The sequence below is a fragment of the Anolis sagrei genome, chromosome 1 (genome assembly GCF_037176765.1).
Source record: "Anolis sagrei isolate rAnoSag1 chromosome 1, rAnoSag1.mat, whole genome shotgun sequence".
In the NCBI taxonomy this organism is placed as follows: Eukaryota; Metazoa; Chordata; class Lepidosauria; order Squamata; family Dactyloidae; genus Anolis; species Anolis sagrei.
Window position 1 is genome coordinate 223,310,480 of NC_090021.1, and position 25,368 is coordinate 223,335,847.

General features: G+C 38.0%; 1 protein-coding gene across 2 annotated transcripts in view; it reads right to left on the reverse strand.

Annotated features, from left to right (window-relative positions):
• Nucleotides 1-25,368, reverse strand: part of EPB41L5 (erythrocyte membrane protein band 4.1 like 5) — a 77,385-nt gene that overhangs the window by 48,510 nt on the left and 3,507 nt on the right. For both annotated transcript variants that reach the window (XM_060774252.2, XM_060774242.2), the window contains exons 2-3: nucleotides 20,176-20,360; nucleotides 13,386-13,490 (exon numbers count right to left, since the gene is read on the reverse strand). In XM_060774252.2, coding sequence (XP_060630235.2) covers nucleotides 13,386-13,490; nucleotides 20,176-20,355 — 285 coding nt within the window. In that variant the 5' untranslated portion in view covers nucleotides 20,356-20,360. The remainder of the gene's footprint in view (nucleotides 1-13,385; nucleotides 13,491-20,175; nucleotides 20,361-25,368) is intronic.

The window sequence follows — 25,368 nt, forward strand, 5'->3', positions numbered from 1 at the left end:
TTTTACTGGGAATTATTACAAATAGTTACTGGGAAATGTTACCAATGTTATAATATTGCCAAATTCTGTTGTTTAAATTCTGTGTTTGTTTTAATATGATACAGGTCAAGGAATCCTTATCTAAAATACTTGGGAGTAGAAGATTTTTTTGGATTTTTGAATGCTTCCATTTGCATACACCAACATAATGAGATATACTGGAGATGGGACACGAGTCTAAACATACAATTCATTTATGCTTCATACACAATCTTATACACATAGAGTGAAGGTAATTTTATACAATATTTAGTTACAATTTTGTGTATGGAACATAGCACTGTTCTACAAATTTTCAGTTTTTCTCAGTTGCGGAAACGAAATGTGCCGTTTCTTAATAAATTTAACATGCTGAATTCAAATATAATAATTAAATGTGTTAATTGGCTCTGGTTTTTATGCAACAGCTATTCCAATTTTCTCCACAATAGGTAATTCTTTAATAATGTGCCTAACCTTACTGCATGTATATAAACCGTGAATATTTACTAATTTTTAGTCAAATTATATTGCCAACAGTTTATACATGAGAAATATTTATTATAATTTGTCAACTCTCTCAGCTACCCATGTGGACAATTTTAGAGTATCCTCAATTTCAGAATTCTGGAATTGCTCAACCTATACTTTCCTTAATTGTTGTTAATTGTTCAATATAATAATGAATTGAGTTTTCACTATATTTTATTTAATGCCTTCCGCCTTGAGTTCTGCCCTAAGATAAAGGCAGGACAATAAATAAATCTTGAAAAAATGCTTTACAGATCTGAAGAAATACTAGTGTTGTTTGGCCTGATCCTCTCTTTTCCCCCCTCAAGGATTTAGCTATTAGATCCTGATGTTTTCACGTTACTGCTATCTCCAAAGCTTTATCTTGTGCTGCTTGTTTTATCCCAGTTTCTCTTTCCGAGCAGCTTGCATTAGCAATTCATGCTGATACTTGTGTCAACACTTGAAGGAGACAATGCATTCCACAAAACTATTTTTTAAACATAACTATGAGAAACAATGTGTGTGCTTGAGAAGAAAGGTTATAAAACGTGACACATCTGTACAAAAAAACGACTAAAAGTGAACAACTCCCAAAAGGCTCATTCTTTTTGCTCTCAAAGAGGAAAAACAAAACAAAAACCTGACATTTCGTGCAATGTCATTTCTTGTTTTGTTTCTCATTCCTACTGAGGCTGAGAAAATGCAAATATCTTTTACACACCTAGTGATACATATAGATTCATCACATATACAGACTATATTTTAATTATATCTCCAGAAGATATACCCGCATGATATGATTTTATGATTAGGCTTTCAGAAATAATGGAAATCTAAACCTGAAGGATACAATATGAACTTTTCCTAAACTATATCAGTTTGTTACAGATGGAAGAATCAAGTATGAATCCTTTGCAACTCAAAATTTCTAGAATCTAGAAAAAAAGATGGTGGGGATCTAGATGTTAGCTTGTATTTCTATGAGACAGACTCAAATATGTCATTCCCACTTCAGTCTGATAGTCCAATACATGATTTTTTCTATTGCTGACTGCAATTAATCACTAATTAAAACTCAGAGGACTGGCACTTCTGTAGCAGAAAAGGGTACATATTGAAAGGGTGAGCATTTTCTCCTTCTACTGGGTATCATTAAGAATTACTAAGGAGGAAAGTGAAATCAATGAAAAAACAGAGCAGAGATGGTAAAGGTTTAACAGCATCTATTACAGAATTTCATTCCACTCTGCAGCCAGTATGATGGTTTAGTCCAATGCAACTTTTAAATGTATTGCTATATCAGGAAGTAAAGCATTCTAAACACAGGATATGCAAAGAAATCTTGTTGATTCAGGCCTGTGAAGAATTAGAACTATTTAATCCAGAACAACAAAGTCATCTAAGCCATACATCGTTACTAATATCAATAAGGCTGTCTAAACACATCTGTCGAGGTGCTTTCATGGTGTCTTCCTGCCTTGCAGGAGGTTGGACTGGATGGCCCTTGTGGTGACTTGTAACTCTTTATTTCCGTGATTGTAAAATATATCTCTCTACACAATCATAAGGGCTTTAGATTTATCTGAACAGTTTAATGATCACACACGTGTGTCTGATCATCATAAAAAAACAAGCTGGAGCACTCTTATCACAACCAATCAACAGATCAACCCCTATGAATCGGAAATATGTTTCATTTAAAGTCTATTTAGCTTTAATTTCTAGTCATTTGAGTCAACCTCAGCTTGGATTTGAATTTTTCTTATATGAATGAAAAACAAAGTACACATTGAAAGAACATTCCACTTTTCTATGTATCCTTCCAGTTTGTTCTTGGGTGTTGGAAGATGAAGTTACTTAAGCACAGCACTATAATTTTATTGCTTAACAGACTGAATATTTTGAATTTTGCACCAAAGCACATTTTCTAGCTTTCCATAATCTGAGAGTTCTGCAAGGTTTTGCAAAGCATTTGTCCAAACATTATCTTCATAGGAATTTCCTGGCGCATTACTACTCCCTTTCTGCCCAATCTTTTATTTCCTCAAAATTTGTAACAACTAGTAAACTAGCTGGGATTTTTGGGAACTGAAGTCCAAAACACCTGGAGGAGCAGAGTTTGATAAACACTTAGCTAGAGGACCTACTGCCTACTTGCAGTACTTCTGTGAATATACTTGCTTTCAGTCTCCAACATGTTAAAAAGTTAAGTACTACTATTAGTAGATGGGTGGCTACTGCAAGTCTTAGAGAAAAGAAGAGATGAAAAACTAAACATACTTAGGATTAAGCTATATTGTTCCATAGCAGTTCAACAATGTGAAATGTAGCTACTAATTGTTTTCAATATTGAAACAAATAGTTTCATGCTCCTTGTTTACACTTTCTTACACAGCATGATGTAGATATCCCTACCATCCTTTTTAAAAGATCTAAACCGAAATAAATTCTTATAAAATATGTACCATCACTACACAACTAATTGTATACAAAACATAAATAAATACAAGGCATGAACATCAAATATATAAATACTGTAATGATAATCATATTACAATTTGACTATGCCTGTAATCATGATTATGTATTTTGGCAGTGTAAAAGATTTTTTTTACTTCAGAAGATATAAACAGGATATAATCTAGAAGTCCTGTATAATATTTTGTTGTTAATTCTTGATATTCAGTGGTCTTATTTATTTATTTATTTATTTATTTACTTGCTTACTATATTTCTATACCGCCATTCTCAGCCTGAGGGCGACTCAGGGCGGTTGACAAAATTGCACAAATTGATGCCCACAATAATACCCTTCGTACCCTTATTCTTTATTATTTGTATCTCACCTGATATTTAGTGCTTTGAGTTTATTTTGTCAACTAATCAACACTATTTGTAATATATTGATCTCTTCTTAAATATCTGTACAATATTTGATGTTCATACCTTGATTTTCTTTTTTATGTTTTAGATACAATTAGATGTCTAATGCAATAAAATCCAAAATCCTTTATCGACCAACCAAAATGTACAAAGTATATCATCCAAGCCTTCAAAGCTCCATGGGAAATATATGTGTGTGTGTGTGTGTGTGTGTGTGTGTGAGAGAGAGAGAGAGAGAGAGAGAGAGAGAAAGAGAAGAAAAGGGAAAATGCTAGTCAAAGGCTTACAATATTTATTAGATGTTGTTTCTGTTGTAATTCAGTCGGACTGGGTGAATCTCAATTTTGCTTTCATGTGTTTTTTAAAATTATTTTGGTTTGGTTGGGTTTTGACTTTTTGTGGGGCTATGTTATTTATTACAAGATTTATCGCAATGTATAACAACCAACTAAAAAACCTAGATATGTGTCTAAAACAGCTTAAACGTACCATGCTTTAGAATTAGAGAATGTTACAAAAAGCAAGCAAACAAGCAAGCGGAAAAACAAGTTGGTGTAATTATGTGATCGGCCAGGCTGATCTTGCTTTGGAAGGAAATGTACACACAAAGCAGTAAATCGTCTATAGGAAATTATGGCCTAAACACGCCTTCTTAGGACAGCTATCCATCAGCACTTTACCCATCCAACCTAAATGTCCTTTCCTAAGAAAAAAAAACAAACCTGCCAACAGCTCTAAGAACTGCAGAAACTATGAAGCTGTGCACGGGGTGCGGAAAGACACTCCCAAACTGCAAGGCAGAGTATATATTTACTTCATCTCCCATCTGTTTTCCTTCTCCTCCTCCACATTGCAAAGGAATGCAGTTAAGAAACCAGAGACAGGCACCAGTATCACTGAGTTCAGCTCAGTTCCTAACACCAACACCTTCTCCAGAGGTTCAGCTTGAATGGCTGAAGGGGGAGGGAACTATATTTACAGCACAAAGCCTGGAGGATACTCAGATCTGACCTAATCTTGCAGTTACACCAGCACACCATGCTTCAAAATACTCAGGATAATGAATGAAATGTTTAGTAATTGCTGGGATAACACAGTGGAAGCTTATTCAATCCAACGTATCAGGATCAAGCAGAAATATGAACAAAGCCAATCACTACTAAAATGAGTGTACATTACAGTAAGGGGTCAAAATGATGCTTCAGCTGAGGGTCAACATTTGAAAGAAAATCCCAAGCAGTCTGTTGCTCTCCTTGCCATTGGGTGTTAAGTGACAGTGAATCCTAAAGCCCTTAAGCCTGCAACCCCAATCCAAATGTGCAAGCACAGCATTGCAAATCGGAAACCAGTATGATATACTGCAGGGAGGAAATTCCAAGGCTCCTGTATTTGCACAGCTTGTTAGGCTCAGGATAATCTTACTGTGGACTATTTGGTCTGGTAAAGAACACAGAAGATTAACAAACCACAGATTCTAGATGTTTACATCTTTGGCTATGCTGTTCCCATTCAGGTGATCATTGCCCTGAAATATTTTCTATGGTATCTTTATCTCCCATCATGAATTAGCCACATTACAGAAGAGGTGGAAACACTAAAAAAAAGTAAACTAGTGCAATTATATAAGCATGCTGCAATTTCAAATATCGGAATTCGAATAATGATAGATTTTGCTAAATGAAAAGTAAATAGTAAAGGTTTCCCTTGACATTAAGTCTAGTTGTGTCCGACTTGGGGGTGGTGCTTATCTCAATTTCTAAGCTGAAGAGCCGGCATTGTCCATAGACACCTCCAAGGTCTTGTGGCTGGCATGAATGCATGGAGTGCAGTTACCTTCCTGTAGAAGTAGTACCTATAGATCTACTCACATTTGAATGTTTTGTGTACTGCTAAATTAAGAGAAGCTGGGGCTAACAGCGGGACTCACCCCATTCCCCTTGCATGTTTTCAAACTGCTAGGTTGACAGAAGCTGGCCTTAACAGTAGGAGCTCATCCTGCTCCCCAGATTCCAACTGCCAACCTTTCAGTCAGCAAGTTCAGCAGCTCAGCAGTTTAACCGCTGTACCACCAGGAGACCCCCCAAAAGCTTCTGAGATCGGATCCCATCTGATATCAGAAGCTAAGCAGGATCAGTTCTGGTTAGTACTTTGACGGAAGACAACTAATGAATACTATGTTCTGGAAGCTATATTTCAGAGGAAGAAACTGGCAAAATCACCTTTGAATATCCCTGGCCTTAGAAAACCACTATGAAATTCATGGGGCTACCATAAGTTAAGCATGACTTAAAGGCACACACATACACAAAACTGCTAAGCAAATGTTTAGAACTATGATGGCCATCTTGATAAGCTTAACAATTTAACGGCAGTCTGACAGATGAGAGGTTCATTGATTCATTCCTCCTCCAGCAACCCATAATTTGGGTACCAGCCAAAGGAAGAAAAGCCCCTCTTCTGAAGTGAGAGTAGAAATAGAGTGGCCTGTTATTAGCCACTGAAATACTTAGGTGCCTGAGCTTCTCAGAATACAGATGGTTGATTCATGAACTTCCTTCCTTTCAACATTAGCTCTGAAAATATTTTACCTATTCATAGAATTTTAGCATTTTATGGCTGAAGTTGCATTGGAGAATGCCTAAAGACAAATTCCAACAAACTTGTATCTCCTTTTCTTTCCTCCTTTTTGCTTCATTAGCCCGTGAGAACCAAGGAAGGGAGTGCAGCTTGTCATCTAACACCTTCATTATTTTTTGTTTACCCAGGAGGAGGCCCAGTTTCCCCAGCTGCTCTATAGAACAGGCAATACAATTTTGGCAAAGGCAAAATGTTAAAAAAAATGTTATGTATAATTGTAAAGCAGAGAAACCCTTCAGTGGTTTTGGTGCTTTTAAGTATGTTTTGTATTGTTAACTGCTAGGCACAAAATACTGTCTGAACTTAGATACTAAACAGAGTCAACTCTGCTTACTACTTGGTAGACAGCCAATGTATATCAAGTAATACAGGCTGTATTTCAGATAGAACTGGCAAAACCACTTCTAAGTACTCCTTGTCTAAGAAAACTCTATAAAATTCATGGGGTTGTGATATGTCTCCAGAAGCGAATGGCAACCAGCATACTCTGGTTTCTCTTCAGATCGTATAAATCTTTCGCCTTTTACTAAAGATTGCCATATGTCAGCAGGCAACTTAAAGGCATATACATATTGTAAATAGCTTTGAAGACTTCATTAAAAAAACCATAAATGAACACTACAAAAACAAGGACCACCAAACACATCGTTGCCCTCAAAAAGCAGGGGAATTCAAGACAAAAAATCAATCAGGGTCAGTTAACACCTCCCAACAAAGGGTTCCTTCAGATATCAAACCAGCCAGGCTTTGAAGGTGCAAGGCCATTAAATGATAATCAAGGTAGTCAATTGCTACATTCACACTTGCCTCAAGCAGACATGAGTTCTTTCGTCCACTCCCCAGGTATACAAACCTCACTTCCCAGTTTCCAACAGACACTTCAACCTCTGAGTATGCCCACCATAGGTGTGGGCAAAACCTCAGGACAGAATGCTTCTGGCACATGGCTATACAGCCTGGAAAACTCACAGCAAGCCAGTAATTCTGGCCATGAAAGCCTTTGACAACACATTGAATACTACAAAGTTAGTTGCAAGACTGTCATAAATCTCCCATAAACTGAAAAGCTACTAGGTGTGAAACCTACTCTTTCTTTCTCAAAATATTGCAACACACTGATTGAGAATGAGAATCTTTATTAGTCACATATGAAAGATTGATGCCTTCTTAAATAGCCCAAGACAATTAACAACAAATAATTCAAAAAGGAAAATAAGAGACACATTAACAAAATTCACTGCGAAGAATCAGGAGACCGGCAAAATGAAAATACGGTATATTCAAACAACACAATACTCCATAAGAACAGCAGGAAAAAAGCCTAATAGTATCAATATAAATAATAGTCGGATAAAAATAAAACAGGATGTAGCTGTCCCAAAGCCTTTGTAAAGAAAGGCCTTTACTGCTAGCAGAGGAGTAAAGTGTGTTCAGGAGAAAGTTGCAGAGACTAGATCCAAAATCAAAGTGTTCTTACTGTTAGACACTGAAAAGAGTATCCTCTGCTGACCTCAGCAAAACAAACAGCTTCAATTGTGAGAGGATGAAGGCAGCTCTTCAGATTTCATGACCAAGAACCATAAAAGATTTAAAAGTTGAACTTAGACTCGAAATGAATTTGAAGCTTGTGGAGATGTTTCAAAGATGGAGTAACAACATGTCCCCAAAAGGCTACAAACAATCTACAGACCCACCAGGAAAATTCAACAAATGCTATGTTCAGCAATGGACAAGAGGGATCCTCTCACCACTACAGAAGTCTACCATATACCGTGCAGCTGTGGACAAGTCTACATAGCAACCACCAAATGCAGCATTGGCCAAACATGAACCAAAGAACATTTTGCACCCTAACCCTAACCAGAGAAATCAGCCATAGCAGAGCACTTGATGAACCAACCTGGACACAGCATATTATTTGAGAACACAGAAAAGCTGTACCACTCTGACAACCACCATGTGAGATTACACAGAGAAGTCACTGAAATCCACAAGCACATGGACAATTTCAACAAACACGTGGAAACCATGAAAATGAAGAAAATTTGGTTACCAGCATTTAAAAAAAAACAAACACCAGAATCAAGACAGTAAATAAGGATCACCACTCCTGACTGCCATCTATCAAGTGTCAGTCAGTTAACACCTCCCAAACAAAAGGCAACAACAGCCAGGGGGTGAAGCTGCAAGGCTTTTTAATGCTTATCAAGCTGGCCAAATGCAACATTCACACTTGCCTCAAGCAGACAAGAGTTCTTTCTCTCACCCTGTACATTCCACAAATATATAAACCCCACTGCCTCATTTCCAATAGACCTCACAACCTCTGAGGATGCCTGCCATAGATGCAGGCAAAATGTCAGGAGAGAATGCTACTGGAACATGGCCATACATCTGGGAAAACTCACAGAAACCCTACTTATATACTCATTTACACATTGAGCTCATGTATAGGTTGGCAGCAGGTTGGGGGCTAAAATTATGAATTTTGATATGACCCGTGGATAAGTTGAGGGTCATTCCATGGAGAGGAGATAAAACCAATACTGCCTCAGGGGCCAGTATCAGCCACTGCAGCTGATACTTTCATGTTGAAAAAGGTCAGAAGCAATGTCATGGTGGAGAGTAGAGGGAGTTGGTACTAGACTTGTGCACAGATTTGTTTTGGTCGTTTGCCTTCGACTTCTTCAGATGCCCGTAACAACAAGGACTCTGCTGCCATGTTTTTTCAACCTAACTGAAGCACATGGCTGCCGGTTGCGGCTACCTTCTGCTCTATTCAGGATCACACAGTGAGCAGAGAGCAAAGTCTCATTCTCAGAAAAACTACCTATCTATCTACCTAAACTTACTACCAATACCTAATAATTTCTTTCCTTTGCAATCTAATCACAAGTTTTCTCTGTTTATATTTAACTCGATGCTCTCTGCCTTCTTAATTTCATTCCATAACAACAACAACAACAGATCTGGGCTTCTATGGAAGCTTTGCCAAGCCAACAGAACCCATAGTCTCTCTCTAACTCCAATCTCCATCAGCACATAAAAGATTATTATTATTATCTGTACTACTATTCGTAAGAATTGTACCAGAAAAACACCACAAACCCGAGTTCCACCAGCCTTCCTCTAACAATTCAACAATCTTATCCTTTGAAATTTGTCTGCTTTCTTAAAAAAAAATTTCCCAGTGGATCATACAGGAGTGTTTTTCTAATAAGGGGACATTCTGCTTGTTTGCTTGCTTCTGAATGGTGGGCTGCTGGCCTCTTCCAGTATGTTGGGAGAAAAAGAAATGCAAAAGCTTTGGAAGAAGTTGCTGTTGTTTTTTAATTAGTAAAGAAAGTGTAATAGTGGGCTTGGTTGATGTGAAGGTGCATCTTTGACATTTTGTAGGTAGGAATAGTGCCCTGCTACTGCTCTTGGAGAAGTTACAGGGCAGGGGATACCTTTTTGGGAAAAAATTAAAGGAGATTTTATTTCTAGAAAGAAAAGAAATTTCTAAAAATCAGCGGATGACCCAAATATTATGGAACTTGGTGGGCCAACAGTGGTAGATGTGTCCTCTAAATGTGACCATTTTCATCCTCATAGCCCTAAAAATGACAAGAAGGGGAGCCCATGACTCCCCCCTCCCCTCATTGCCACTAAGGGGCCAGATCTAGCCGCATGATCTGGCTGCAGATCGAAAATGTCCATTCGGATGCCTGTCCATTTTTGGGAGGCGCATGAACACGGATCTGCAGGTCCCCCGAAATCTGGATAGCAGAAATGCACAAGTTTAGTCAGTGCTTCTTTTAGGTTCTCCTGGGAAGGAGGAAGCCCTTGCTTTTCACCATGCTAAGAACTGAGGTACAGCACCACACTGATCCATAGATAAGGGGACAAAGGTTTTTTGGGAGGATTTTTTTTTAAACTAGAGTTTCTAGACATGAGTATTTAGGGCAATCTGTCATCTTGATACTAAGAGCTGACAAGTCATTACATGTTTAAAGAATGGTCAAACTATTCAGTACAGTAGGGCTAAGAGAGAGTTATTTGCTAAAAGCAAAGGTCTTGCAACTTCCTCATATTTTCCCACAAGTAACACACTGCTGTCGCCTATTCAGCCAGGGCAACAGTAGCATAAAAACCAAGTACAGAAGGAACCAAGAATACAAATGTCTACCCTCAATTCTCTGGAGACATTGTGCACATCCTTTTGAGCAGGTGCAAATTTTACAATATCCTACAAAACTGGACAAACAGGTAGTTTATCTGGTCTAGATGTAGGATTAAAACTAGAATAGCCAATAGTTTTGTTCTTGAAGTGATAGTTAAATGAGCCACATCAAATCAGTAAGTTATTGTCTTCTTCCTATGCACCTCACTATTCAAAGATGATTGCCTGGACAACTATGAGTACATCACGGCAACAAGAACGTAAAGATTTCGGATTGCCATTCCTACCACAGAGTAAGCTCTAACATTATCTGCACAGTCATGTTCAATAGGCTTTAACAAGCATTTTCCTCTACCACTACTGTTCCTTCTCTGTTGTTTCATGCCTATTAGTTCCTTCGAAGCTAGCTGGGAGCCAAGTCTGTTCTACTAACAATTCAGAAGTGCTTATGTCAACTGTACGGGTCATTTCCTCATTCCAGAGATTATCTGAAGTGACAGGAAATTTCCCAAGAGCCATAGAAAAAAGACCCAATTCAGATTTATCAGTATCCTGAGGCATACCATTCCATCACAGGCCCATTCAGCAAGTACAGTAAGATAAAAAGATCCTATTTACAAATCTAGGCAAAAATACGTACTGAACTATGCTAAGTTATTTTCCAGCCCACTTACCATTTTCTCATCCCCCCCCCCGCCCCCCAAAATGAAATGATCACAGAGGGTCCACTTGAATATATGGGGCCAGAAATCACTTCTGGTTGCCATAGTGACCACCAATCTTTAAGCTAAAATGGAAACTTTCACATTATTTATATTAGTAGTAGCAGTAGTTTATTTGATGCTTAGACCATAGGTCTTTCACATACAAGGCAAGGCAAATAAATAAATACATGAACACCAGATTATTAAATACAATATAAAATACACAATAAAATCCTATAAATCATTAAAATGCTACATATATCAATGGTTTTGCATCTTATGTATTTTATTTTCTGATTTTTGTTGTGTTTTATTGTGTTTACTATATTGATGGGCATGGCCTCATGTAAGCCGCCCCAAATCCCCTTGGGGGAGATGGAGGCGGGGTATAAATAAAGTTGTTGTTGTTATTATACTGATATTGATATTGAAATCTCCACAATAGTTTATTAAGAATACTCCAATATCATCCCCAACACTCCCTTGGCTATCTCAAGAATGTAGGCTAGCAAGACTTTGGAAAAAAAAATAATTGCATCAAATTAATGAGCAGCTCTACAATGGAAAATGTTACTTTCAGAGGTCAATTTTGTTGGAATTCAACCCCACACTAGCCAAGTCTCAAGTCCTCAACAAGGAGCAGTTAGTTTAGAATAAGGTTTCCCTTCCTTCATGCCTCTTGTATGGCAGTTGGAACGTATCTAATTTCTTCTCTCCTCTCCATTTCTGCTTTCATTCTGATAGGATACTTTTCTACTGCTAGCCTTTACTTCAGCTTGTTACATATTAATATGCTTTGAGATCTCTCCGCTTGTGTGTCAGAAGAGATGCATATTAGAGTAGCTCAGACCCAGTTCTTTACTATGAAGAAATGAAGTTATTTTTTCTATTGGAAATGAACCTTTTGTGATTTTTAAAGACAGAGCTCTACATCTTTGCATGGCCTAAACTCTAAATTCTTCACAGCCGCATCACACGGTATTTCATGCTCTGCATGCTGTGAGCTGATGCTCAACTTCTAGTATCCTGTTTATATTTTTGGATGCTCTGCTTTATTTTGGGTAGTTTTCCCTAACAAATTTTAAGCCATTCATATTCTATCATACACTTGGGAGGAGGAAAAAAGAAAACAACACAGAATACAAAAGCCTCCTAAATTGTGAAAAAGACTCCAAATGCACAGCCACAATCCAGTGAATAAAATCAGTAAATTTGACTCCAAACATTACCCAGAACAAAACAGCAATGTCTTGACTGATGAACCAAACACTTCTGGGAAGCTTTTAAAGACCAATACGGCTACCCCTGAATATGTTTCCAAACATTGCATAGACAAGCTCTTTAATATTGGTATCTTAATTCTCAAGAAACATTACTATTTCATCAGAATAACGATACTACTAAAGCCATTGTGTTAGACTGAGCAAAACATTCGTAAAAATAAGTAAGTATGGCTGAATTGAAACAAAAACAATACTATTTAAGGCTGCTATTCTTATCATATCAAGAACAGATCAAAAACCTTGATGGTTGCAATGGGGAAATCTAATTTGGGAAGAGTGTGAAAGACAGTGGAAAAGCCTAAGGACAGAGAAGAAGTGTCTACATGGAAATTAGCCCCACTGTAACCATTTCCAGTCTTCAAAGAATAATTTGGTTCTAAGCAGCCATTTTCAGGCCTGGAAAGCCCAACTCATTTATGTGCAGGGCGTTCAAAGTTAAATGGTCTTCAGAAATAACAGCAAAACAATCCTGCAAGCTGGATGGGAAGACCCTGTTCTGATATACCTGAGATTATACAAACAAGTCACACATACATATAAATATAAGATTTTAAAATCATATTTCTGTAAGAGCTGTGGGCATGAAAGAGTCATAGCCAAAAGGATTAAGTTGTAAATTTCGATAAAGTCTATGAAAACAAAGAATCATAATGTCCCAATATAAGAAACATATAAGAAACATAAGAAGATGTATTTAATGAGTGTCTTTCTAATGATGCAGAAGTTTACTGTATAGTCAAAGTAATTCCTGACAACACAAAAGGTTTACAGCACATATAAACATGACAGAGCATTCAAGAACATCACATCTAAATATTATTGGCCAAGCAACATGTTTTGAACTGACCATTTGGTATTCTGAAGACAAATGAGGCAAGAAAACATCCCTTTTTATATAATTAAGAGGAAAATGGCAAACATTCTTGAACTACTAGGATGAAATCAATCAAATGCATTCATAATAGTTTTTTGTTTGAAGTCCCCTCATAATGGGGTAGGGTGTCAAGGGTCCCAGAAAAAAAACAAACACATTTATCTGCAATGAAATGAAACAGCTACAGGAAAATTCATAATAGTTTGACAGTATTTTCTAAAAGTTGTTTTGATACACAAATAAATCTTCCATTTGACACTGAGGATTTAATCTACCTTTTGTACTATAAGGGAGTAAAACATGTTACTCACTGCCACTTGTGCTGAATCCATAAATCGTAGTCCAAAGTAGTCATTTTCTATGAGGTCCAGATGGTACATGATCTGTTCAAACAGATGCTGTCCTTTGGCCTTTTTCTGAAATTACAAGAGGAATGTGTGTTAGGAAGAAGAAGATTAGTTGATGATTAACTTTATTTTTGAGGCCACTTCTACGTGCACTCTGTTGAGAAATGTTAACCACAGAGAAATACAGATCCCCATCTCAGAGAGACCTGTTTTCCAGATCCCAACTTTGTTTACTAAAAGCTGAACAAAGCAAGGCATATTTATGTGTTTCAATACTCACTTCAGCAACTGAAGTTGGACTTAAACTTAGTGGCCTTCAGACCTGCAACATGCCACACTCAATGCAAATTTACTCCCACTATTTATTTACTACTAGGCTGGAAAACAGCACTAACAGAAAAGGCTGTAAAAGGTGTAAAAATTCCCAAACATTTTAAACTCTGCTTTTAGTTTTCAGTCACAACAACCCTTCCAATGTTATACCACTGGTTTTAGTGTTTTTGTATCTGCTTGGTCATATCTTGATCTTATTATGTAGAGTTGCTTGTCATTATTTATGGTATCTACTATTTGTAATGCTTATACTTTTTTATGCCAAGTTTTAAAAATATAAAGGCAGAAAATATGACCAGATAACAGTAAGGAATCAATAGCACCAGAATTTGGCTGCCTTCAGCCTCCGAGGGCCCTTTCCAACAGACGCTATATCCTAGGATCTGATCCCAGATGTTTTTGTTTATCCCAGATTATCTGGGAGTGAACTCATATAATCCAGTTTAAAGCAGAAAACCTGGGATCAGATCCTGGAATAAAGGGCCTGTCTGGAAAGGTCCTTTAAAAGGGAGACAATGAAATCTTATATCAATAGCAATATCATCAAATGCCATCTCTATGCCTCACAGTTTGATAACAAAGCAAGAAGTTGTGATTTTTTGGATACTCTGAAAACTCTCCAAGTAAGCAAAAATACATTTGTTTGTAAATCAAAAGTACTCCAAAATATCCATCACAATAAGGATTTGACATTCATCTTGACCTCTGTGAGGCATGGTAAACATAAACAGATAAATAGATGTGACTGAGGTTCTAACACTTAAAATAGTATCCTAGATGGATTTGTGTCAAGAGATGCACAAGTTTGCACAATTCCACAAGCCCTTCATAGAGACAGATGTCTGTCTTCATTCTTCTAGCACAGTGGTACTCAGCCTGTGGGTCCCCAGATGTTTTGGCCTTCAACTCCCAGAAATCCTAACAGCTGGTAAACTGGCTGGGATTTCTGGGAGTTGTAGGCCAAAACACCTGGGGACCCACAGATTGTGAACCACTGCTCTACTACTTTTGAGATTAATTAATTTATTTCTGCATAAGCTTTCATGGATGACAGCCCACTTGGGCTTATACATAAATGGCATGGTCTTAAAGGTGCCATAACTTTCCTTTATCCAAAAAGACTGCAGTGCATGATAGGAAAAACCTTTGATGCCCTTGACCCTTCTGAATTAATTCAGTCTGAAGGAGTTGAATTTATTGTGGAAAATGTTTCTTCCAATCCTAATTAATCATACCCAGAATGCTTTTAACTTAAAAGAAACATCATCCCAAATAATCTAAAGTAAAACAGTATTGGAGGATATGGACAGTGAAGGATCTTTTCACGCCAATCCCCAGAGAACAAAGAGAGATACAAATATCCCCCCTCCCCCTCCACGCCTCCCTTCTTCACCTAGTGCCAAATCACAGACGTTATCACTACTGAACTAGATTGCAAAGGTTGGGTGAACGAGAATGTTTTCTCACAAAATTCAGCACCCTGACACTCTTGTATCAAGCAGAGAGCTTCTTTTATTGTTTACTCCTCTCGAAATCCACACAGGTCTTTAGTGCTGTAATATCATTGGCTGAAACCAAACCCACTAAGATGCTTTGGGTCATTAAAAGGTGCTTTCCTTACCCATTTCAGAACTTATTAGAATGAACAGCAGTCTGTAGTCCAGGAAGTACCTAAGAATCTTTTTATTTTTAAATTAAGCCAATCAACATCACAAAACCTTAGATTTCACTTTTAACCATGAATGTCCATTAGAACTGTTAAGCAGAACCATGAATAACAAACAGGTTTCCTAGTACCGTATATTAACATAAACTCTCAGAAACTTTGTACACACAAAAGTCAAATAGGTATGAAAGAGGAAACCTGGAAGTGTTGATCTACAATCATTACTGTTTCTAAGTCTCGACCATAGTCAATTTTTCTAACTGTATTATTCATCGGAATGCACACAATAATCAAATCCTTTATGTAAAGCCAGCAAACACGTCTATAAGTGTAGATATTTCAGGATATTTATCCAATTGTTTATTGCAATGAAATTAAGAAGTGCATGTTGTCATAACTTCCTTATTAATAATATCTTGCCACAAAGTTTGAAACTTCCAACAAAATTAAGGCATAGAAAAGTCTATGAATCATCAAGGAGGCTGGGGAGGCCATGTTCTCGGTCCTACTTGCTTTGCAAGTGCAGTTGGTGGGGACAAGAGACAGGGCTTTCTCAGTGGTGGCTCCTTGGCTCTGGAAATCTCTCACCAGTGAAATTAGATCTGCACCCTCCCTCCTGGCCTTTAGAAAAAGCACAAAGACATGGTTATGGAACCAAGCTTTTGACTACTAAAATAATGCAGTACAAGAAGCAAATATGGAATATGTACAATCGACGTTTAGAATGGCCTGTTCTACGAGATGGATAATGTGATTTTAATGCTTTTATTAGGTGTTTTAATTCTTATATTACAAGTTTTAAATGTCCTTTTATCTTATCATATGGTGAATTGTCCGATTGATTTTATGCCTAGTTATATTTTGTTGATTTGAGTTTTGGTTTATGTATGTAAAGCATTGAATTTTGCCATTATTTTTTGTGTAAACCACCTTGAGTCCACCCAGGGGTGAGAAAAGCGATATATAAATACTGTAAATAAATAAATGCACAGTGGTTGGAGTATCACTGGCAAACAGCCAGATTTTTTTAATACAGACATCAGGTTCATAATGCAACATGGAAACTGACAGATGGGATCCAAAGTTGTAACTGATATTTCCTCAAATAGTTTAATGTTGTACACTTAAGTTTTATAACACAAAACCCCGTGATTGTGTCATTCACACATATCATAACCAGTGAGAGTTTTTTCCCACTCAATGTTTAGCAATTACAGTAAGCTTCTCTACCAATCCCTTCAATATGAGAAATACTACTCTGCATCATTCTGGCCTTTGCAATGACTTATGGAAGAATCCTAAAAGGGTCAATGACTAATCTTGCCTGAAATTTGATCTTTACCTAGGCAATTCGCCTTCTAGTCTCAAAACAAAAACAAAAATCTAGTTTTGGCCAAAAATCAAAAACATTAGACTTTTGAGGACTCTCATTATGAAAAACTCCTAAAATCCCAAAACATCACATTCTTAAAACAAGAGTATTCACTTTTTAAAAACGGCAGTGGCTATTGAATACTAAAATCCCAAGTGTGCCCACACACAGAGCACATCACTCTTGGAAAAGTGCCCTCCTTGGGCACAGGAAAAATGTGAACGAATGTTACAATGCCATGGGAAATAATGAATGCCCCCAAGCATTCATTTTCAGTTACTAGCACTTTTCACTATGGGACCCCACAACTCCCACCCTGCCTTTTTCCCATGCCCACCATCTCAGAGAAGTTACAGAGCAAAAAGGCACATCAAGTACAGCAAAATAAAATATGTTTGAAACCAGAGGAACAAACATGATTGGAATTACGATATTAAGAACAGGGTTTTGTTTTCACCTCAAAAGCCAGAGAAAGCAGGCAATGATCACAAACGGGTTCTGCAGTACAGGCTCCCCTTTGTCTTTGAGACAGGAGAGATGTGGTCATTCATCTCAAGTGAAATGAGTTTAGCAGGGTATTTTAAGAAATGCATAAAGTGTTAAAATCTTTAAAAACTGATGACTATTAATTGTGTTATTGTAATAACCTGGAGAAAGCATTGGGCATTTCCCCCCTAAATATTAGTAGTCATTTTTAAATGCCTTTATCACCCTTGGTAAAAAAATGAGTATAATCAAATAACTTGGCCAACTTCCATGATTATGCAATATCATCAGTGGTTCGAACAGCTATGAAATTAAATGAAAGAAGGAGTTACAGAGCATCATACCTGTTTGAGAGTAGTGATACTAAAGAGGAATTACGGAATACATCTGTTCCATTCTTTGTTATATCAGCAAATATTCAGTACTAGAGAATTATAAATTCCCTGCCTAAAGCAACCAAATCTCTGGATCAGATACCCACTAGAGCAGGCATGGCAAACTTCAGTCCTCCAGGTGTTTTGGACTTCAACTCCCATAATTCATAACAGCCAGTAGGACTGAAGTTTGCCCATGCCTGTACTAGATTAAGAGAATTAAATAAAAGGTAGATATGAATTTGCTAGGAACTCTTTTTGTGACCTATAGTAGTTACATCAGCAAACATTTTAAAGCACACACTGTCCTAAACTTTCCCTGTTGACATAAATTTATTTATTTACTATGTTCACTCCCTGCCTTTCTCACCTGAAGGAGGACTCAGGGCTGCTTACAAACTCTGGCAAATATTCAATGACATGTTGTACACATAACAATAAACATATCGTATTAAATTATAAAACAGTTACAACATATAAATACAGGAATACAGATTAAAAACATACAAAGTGCCGAGTCAGGATTTCCATACTTTTTGGTTTTTCCATAATCATTACTCAGACTGCTAGGTTAAGGTCGAATTCCGTGTTACCCTACTCCCCAAACGCCTGCGTACGAAGCCAGGTCTTTAGCTTTTTTCTGAAGGTCAGGAGTGATGGGACCAGTCTACTATCACTGGGGAGGGAGTTCCACAGCCGAGGGGCCACCACAGAGAAGGCCCTCTCTCTCGTCCCCACCAATCCCACTTGCAAAGGGGGTAGGACCGAGAGCAGGGCCTACCCAGCCAGATCTTAAAGCTCTAGTTGGCTCATAAAGGGAGATATGTTTGGAAAGGTAAGTTGAACCAAAACCATTTAGGGCTTTATAGTTCAAAGCCAGCACTTTGAATTGAGCCCGGTAGCAAACTGGCAGCCAGTGGAGCTGACGTTAACAGGGGGGGGGGGTGTATACTCCCTGTATGTTGCATTTAGGCATTTTAATAACTCCTAAAAAGGTTCTGACTGGAAAGTTATTTTGGTGCATACCCTTGGAAAGGTTTGTATGAGAGAGGAACTCTGATCTGCAAGCCAAAAAATTGCCGCAGTACGGGACTAAACTATGGTATACCGCCCAGGGTGCTATTCCACCGGGTTTATTCATGAAGAGATATGTGCAGAACTAAACTGCGTATTGCATGATCTCTGGGAAAATGTCCAGACTGGAAAGATTTATAATTCTACTCCTTTGTTTCGGATCAACTCTATGGCTTTAGCTCTACCTAATGGTGAAATACTTGCTGGCTTTAGAACTTTCCAAAATTGGAATTTAGTCCCTGGACCAAAAGAGTAGTCTCCTTGTTCTAAGGAAGGAATCATTTCAGTTATGATACTTCAAAATTGAGATCATTTAATGACAATATAATTTAAAGGGAAACACAGAAATAATTTTTTAACAGAAGGATAATCACATACTGAGTTATAAACTACGTAGAGACATTTCAACCATCTCTGCTGAGGGCTTATAAGGCTTCTGAACAAAATGAGAAAATACAAAGCGGTCTTATCAGTCTGCTACACACTAGTAAAAGGAATTATCTTTAGTGCTTCATCCAATGCACGAGATGTACACTCTTTCTTCACAATGTTGCTGTCAAACTTTATTGTAATTAGATATACAATGCTCGGGTATCTTTATTTGAATTTGTTGATATGATGACCATTTTCATATCACATTAACCCTCAATTTTTTGTTTCTAGTTCTCAAAAACTAAGACATTGTGCTCTCTGAACTTTGATATCCACATTCTATCCTAAACTGCAATTCTGAAATCCAGTCATGCAAAAATTAAAGATTAACCCAAAATGTAGCATTGCAGTTTCTCAAGTCGCTCCTGGCACAAAAGACAAAACAAAACAAAAAATCCAAAATGTGTCTTATAATGAAATATCAGAGTGTAAACTACAGTTTTCCAGACTCCAAGCATTAATGTTCAAAATATACATATGATCACACAAGACAATATAGCCATTATCCAAGACATCTAAAATGCTGTTATATGGCATGTCAATCAAAAATAATTGAAAGTCCTGTGGCATCTAAAATACTAATATATTCACTATGATGAGTGTAAGCTCTTGTCTAACAAAGCTTATGTCAGAAACCTGTTAATCTCTAAGGTGTCCCAGATGTAACAGCTGTCACAGGCAAAAGAGGTTCAATAAACAACCCTTATACTTTCACAGTGTGTCACTTAAAATAGAAATGAGACTTTAAATTCCCTGCTTCCTAGAGTTACTACCAACAGCTCTGAGATCAACATTCAATTATCTCAATTTCCAACAGAGATTTGGGTCAAGATTTAAGCACATTTTATTTATTTAACTGATGTATTTAACAACTGGGTTCACGCCTTTTTGCATATTAGCATCTCTTTCTAATTTCGTCAATGACTGATGTTTACATATATCTTAGGAAACACAAAAGATACACATTCTCAAAGGAGACAGAACAGTGCCAAAAAAGATAAATGAATTTTATCATACCGGTAAGTCCACACTGACATCCGTCCCATCCAGCAAAGAGACTCTGCAAGTAATGATGGACTTCTCATCTCCCGCTGCAGGGATGTGAGTTGCAGCTCGCTGGGCTTCCCTTAGTCGTTCTTTCTCGGCATGCTTGCGCATAGACCGGCGCCCAAGCGTTCGCCGAAAAAAGCTCAGCATTGTTACTAGAAGGGCAAAGGGAAAGAAACTGTAAACATTTCAAGAGGGGAAAAGGCAAATGAATTATTAAAAATCAATGCAGGCAGACTTTAGCTGTGAGCCATTGTGGTTCTCACCTTGGGAGAAAAGGCATGCAAATTAATTGCATACATATAGAAACTTTATGGAATGCTCATGCAACTTCTTTGTGCTATAGAAAAATGCCTTCCAAGTAAATATTCATAATTGCATTTCGCGACATATTCTGCCGTAAGTATTGCAGGCTACAGAAATACTGTCTCCATTAATTGTTTGGAAATGAGACAGTCCAACTGATAAGAGGAATGTATCGTCAAAGGCTTTCATGGCCAGAATCACTATTTCCGGGCTGTATGGTCACGTTCCAGAAGCATTCTCTCCTGATGTTTTGCCTGCACCTATGGCAGGCATCCTCAGAAGTTGTGAGGTCTCACAACCCCTGAGGATTCCTGCTATAGATGCAAGTGAAACGTCAGGAGAGAATGCTTCTGGAACATGGCCATAAAGCCTGAAAACACACATCAACCCAGTGACAAGTGGATTTTTCTTTAAAAAAAATACAACTTCAATATCCAGCAAGTGATGACCGCAGACCTTTTACAGGTGGTGGTAGTAAACATAAAGATGGAAATAGAGATTTATAGCAAGCATTCTATAGAATTGGACAAATTTGGTAGATAGATCATAGTATATGACATAACTTCATGACATGATACAAAACAAATTTAAGTGTTGCCTTCAGCAATAGTATAATTCTAGAAACTTCACAATACAGCTGTCATATTACACAAGGCAATGAGAGTCATCCTGCAGAATGAAAACATGTCTTATGGGTTGTATACTGTGTAGTTACTGAAGTGTTTCAAACAAGAATCTGGGTGTCAACATTTGATAATAAATATTTTAAGACCCACATCATACAAGACATAAACAGCCTAGCGACTTCGAATTTAGCCTTCACAAGCCTGCATCTTGCATGACTGATAGAATAGATAAATCCAAATAACCGGAGTCTCTATCAGAGGTTTCGTCCTCAACTCTGAGCCAAAAAGGATAAACTGGCACATATGCCTCCCACCTTCTGTCTGTCTGGACTTGCCTGTCTGAAAGGTTGGAATTCTTAAAAGGTCACACTGGCACAACTGGAAGATTTAAATTTCAAGCTGCACCAGACATATTACTTATGGCATAAGCCTTTAGTGGTATCAATATAATCCAATAATATCTACCCCCATTCTGAATATTACTTTGTTAATTCAAGGCTAGTTGCTATTTATGCAATCCATGTAGCAAAAGTAACCCATAAGAAAACTGAGCTTGGAATAGACAGAGCATGGAATCAGACAAATATTTCAGTTAATTTCAATACTTTGGAAGATTCGGTGAAGTTTTAAGCAGAGTATTTTTCTAGATCTTTGTTTTTGAGTTGGTCATCTAAAGAAACTAGAAACTGCAGCTAGTGTTTATGTATGTACGTTTCTTATTCTACCATTGTGTTATGTTGTCCCATACAGGAAAACTTGGGTACTTTATCTTAACTCACTTTGCCCATTTTTCTACATCAGTGGTTCCCAACCTTTTTTTTACCAGGGACCACTCTCCAACATTAGTACCGAAAGAGTCAAGAATCGGTTTTTGGTCAACTTTAGATTCAGCTTGGTTATTTGGGGTGCTGATTCAGAAAATTGCATTGAATAGACCACATCAGCACTAGTTTCTGATACAGAACATATGCCATCCAGTAGTCACCATCTGCTCGCCCACAGAAAACCATATTTAATAAGCTAGAGCTGATGTGGTATTAGTAATATTTCGTGGGTAGTCAGCCTCTCCCCTCCCGACAACTCCGTCGCCTCGGCAATGTAAGAAGGTTTTGCGGCATCAATCACTCTAATTGTTGTGTGGTTTTCAGGCAACGGTGTAGTAATGGTGAGACCACGGACCATATTTTTGTTCTTGTTGACCACTGGTGGTCCATCGACCACAGGTTGGGAACCACTGTTCTACATTCATACATGACTGTAATATAACTTAGATCGACAGTACTGCCTGGCAAGTGTAGAGATGCCTAGCTCTCTTTTATCACCACATGTTTGTTGAGTCCTTCCATGCCACATACTGCAAACAGAGATACTACCTTCGCAAAGCTCCAAGGTGAAGGAAAAACATGGTGCTGGTGAGCTCTCTTTGGAGAGTGCTCGCCAGCGCCTTGTCTCTGCCTCTCAGCCTGGAGACATGGTGGTCTGCTGCATCCGCATGCTCAGAGGATGGCTGAGGCAGATGGGGACCTGAGGAAAGAAGCCAAGGGGCCATATCCTGCCTGTGGGCCTGGGTTTACCCATGCCTGCACCCAAACCATCATTTATGTTACCATACCTCTAAGTTAAGAAAACCCAAACTTTAAATGTTTTAGGTAAAGGTAAAGGTTTTTCCCTGACATTAAATCCAGTTGTGTCCAACTCTGGGGGTTGGTGCTCATCTCCATTTCTAAGCTGAAGAGCCGGCGTTGTCTGTAGACACCTCCAAGGTCACGTGGCCCTCATGATTGCATGGAGCACCGTTACCTTCCCGCTGGAGCGGTACATATTGATCTACTCACATTTGCATGTTTTCGAACTGCTAGGTTGGCAGAAGCTGGGGCTGACAGTGGAAGCTCACGCCACTCCTCATATTCGAACCTGTGACCCTTCAGTCAGCAAGTTTAGCAGCTCAGTGGTTTAACCTACTGTGCCATCGGGGGCTCCCTTTAAATGTTTTAATGTGTGTTATTTTAAATTTTATTGTTTATTTTAACTGTATGTGGTTTTTAAAGCACTGAATAGTTGCCTACATGTAAAACCTACTCAAGTCCCCTTTGGGGTTGAGAAGATCAGAGTACAAATATGGTAAATAACTAAATAATCTCTTGAAAAAAGCATGGCAAGGTGGGGTTACATGCTGTGCACAGGATGTTAGCTTTTTGAAAAAGGAAGGGGAAGCCATTCTCATTGTAATTTAGTACTAATCATACCTAATGTTTACACAACTCCAGCCAGGATCAAGTTACAAAGCCTCAAAGCAGCTCTTACAGCCCTGTGTTTAGAAATTAATAATCAAGACGATTTTAATAGCAATAATTAGTAGTATTAATGAATACTGCCCTCAGATGTTTTTTTAATATAAAGTAACTGTGCACAGGCGCTCTGAATATGCCAAATAGCATTTAATCCTCCAATTTCTGCTAGGTTGATGGTACACTCACCAGGAGAAGCACATTCTCAAACACAGGTGAGAACATGGAAAGTGACTAAATGAAGGAAGAATGTATGAATATATGTTACAGATGAATGAAAAGTTAGCCAGGAAGCAAATACAATATTTGTTGAAAACACCTTTTGCAGTTTCACTCCTACTTTAACCCATATCCAATCCTGTCACAATTAGGCTGCATACTCCCCTACTGTGTTGCGAATATGCAACCTGTTTAATGATCATTGGGGGAAGGGGGGGGGGATATCTGTGATAACATAAGGCATAGATGCAAAAATGTATACACCTCCTTGTAACTATGCTACTAAGCAAAGGGTCAAACCCTTGTGCCGGCAGGACTGAAGACTGACAGGTTGGAGGCTCGAATCCGAATAGAGCGCGGATGAGCTCTCTCCGTGAGCTTCAGCTCCAAATGCAGGGACATGAGAGAAGCCTCCCACAAAGATGGTAAAACATTGAGACATCCAGGCATCCCCTGGGTAACATCCTTGCAGTTGGCCAATTCTCTCACACCAGAAGTGACTTGCAGTTTCTCAAGTCGCTCCTAACACGAAAAAAAGCTATGCTACTGAAAGCCTAACTTAATCCATTTATATTAAGGATTTTATTTTGTTATTTATTTACTGTATTTATATACCACTTTTCTCACCCCTGGGGGGATTCTAAGTGGTTTACAACAAATAATGGCAAAATTCAATGCCTCACATACATAAATACCAAATCAGAAATCTAAGCAAAACATGTAACTATGCATAAATTCAATAGCACAATTAACCCTAAGATAAAACAACATTTAAACATAAAGACATAAAAAATTAAAACCACCTAAGAAAAACATTTAAATCACAAAAGAAATGTTATAATCCAGTCCGTCATAAAGTTCCTCTTAAATTCCAGTTTGATATAATGCATTCAGAATGTCATCCCTGCTCAGCAATGTATTGCTTGCCTTGAACTGCTGTTGCAAACCTCACTTAAAACATTCTCATCAATCTGTGGCACTTCTTCTCTAAGGGAATCTGCAGTCCTATTGCAGGTGTATACATATTGGGGTGGGTGGGGGTGCCAAAATTATTTTTACCAGAATGATAAGTCACTAAGGGTATTTGCAAAATAAAAATAAAATCAAAATTATAATTTGTTAAGGGTGTATAAAGGTAAAGGTTTCCCCTTGACATTAAGTCTAGTCGAGTCCGATTCTGGGAGTGGTGCTCATCTCCACTTCTAAGCTAAAGAACCGGCATTGTCCGTAGACACCTCCAAGGTCATGTGGCCAGCATGACTACATGGATTGCCGTTACCGATCACTAAGCGGTATCTATTGATTATTCAAATTTGCATGTTTTCGAACTGCTAGGTTGGCAAAAGTTGGGGCTAACAGCAGGAGCTCACCCTTTCAGTCAGCAAGTACAGCAGCTCAGCTGTTTAACCCGCTGTGCCACCAGGGGTTCCCTAAGGGTGTATATGTTTTCAGAATTATAAACTGTTAAAAGTTATATACATTTTATGGGTTAAGTTGCAAATAAAAATAAAATCTGCTGTTTTAGATAGATAGATGTATATATATTGAATTGTCCTCGGTAGCAAACGGGAGCCATTGGAGCTGGTGCAACAGTGGAGTTGTATGCTCCCTGCTATATATATATATATAGGGCAGAAAAGTGTGCCTCAGAATCGAGTAAATACAGTAACAACAATAACCAATTACAAACTCTTAAAAGAATGTATACATGGGGGGGGGGGGGG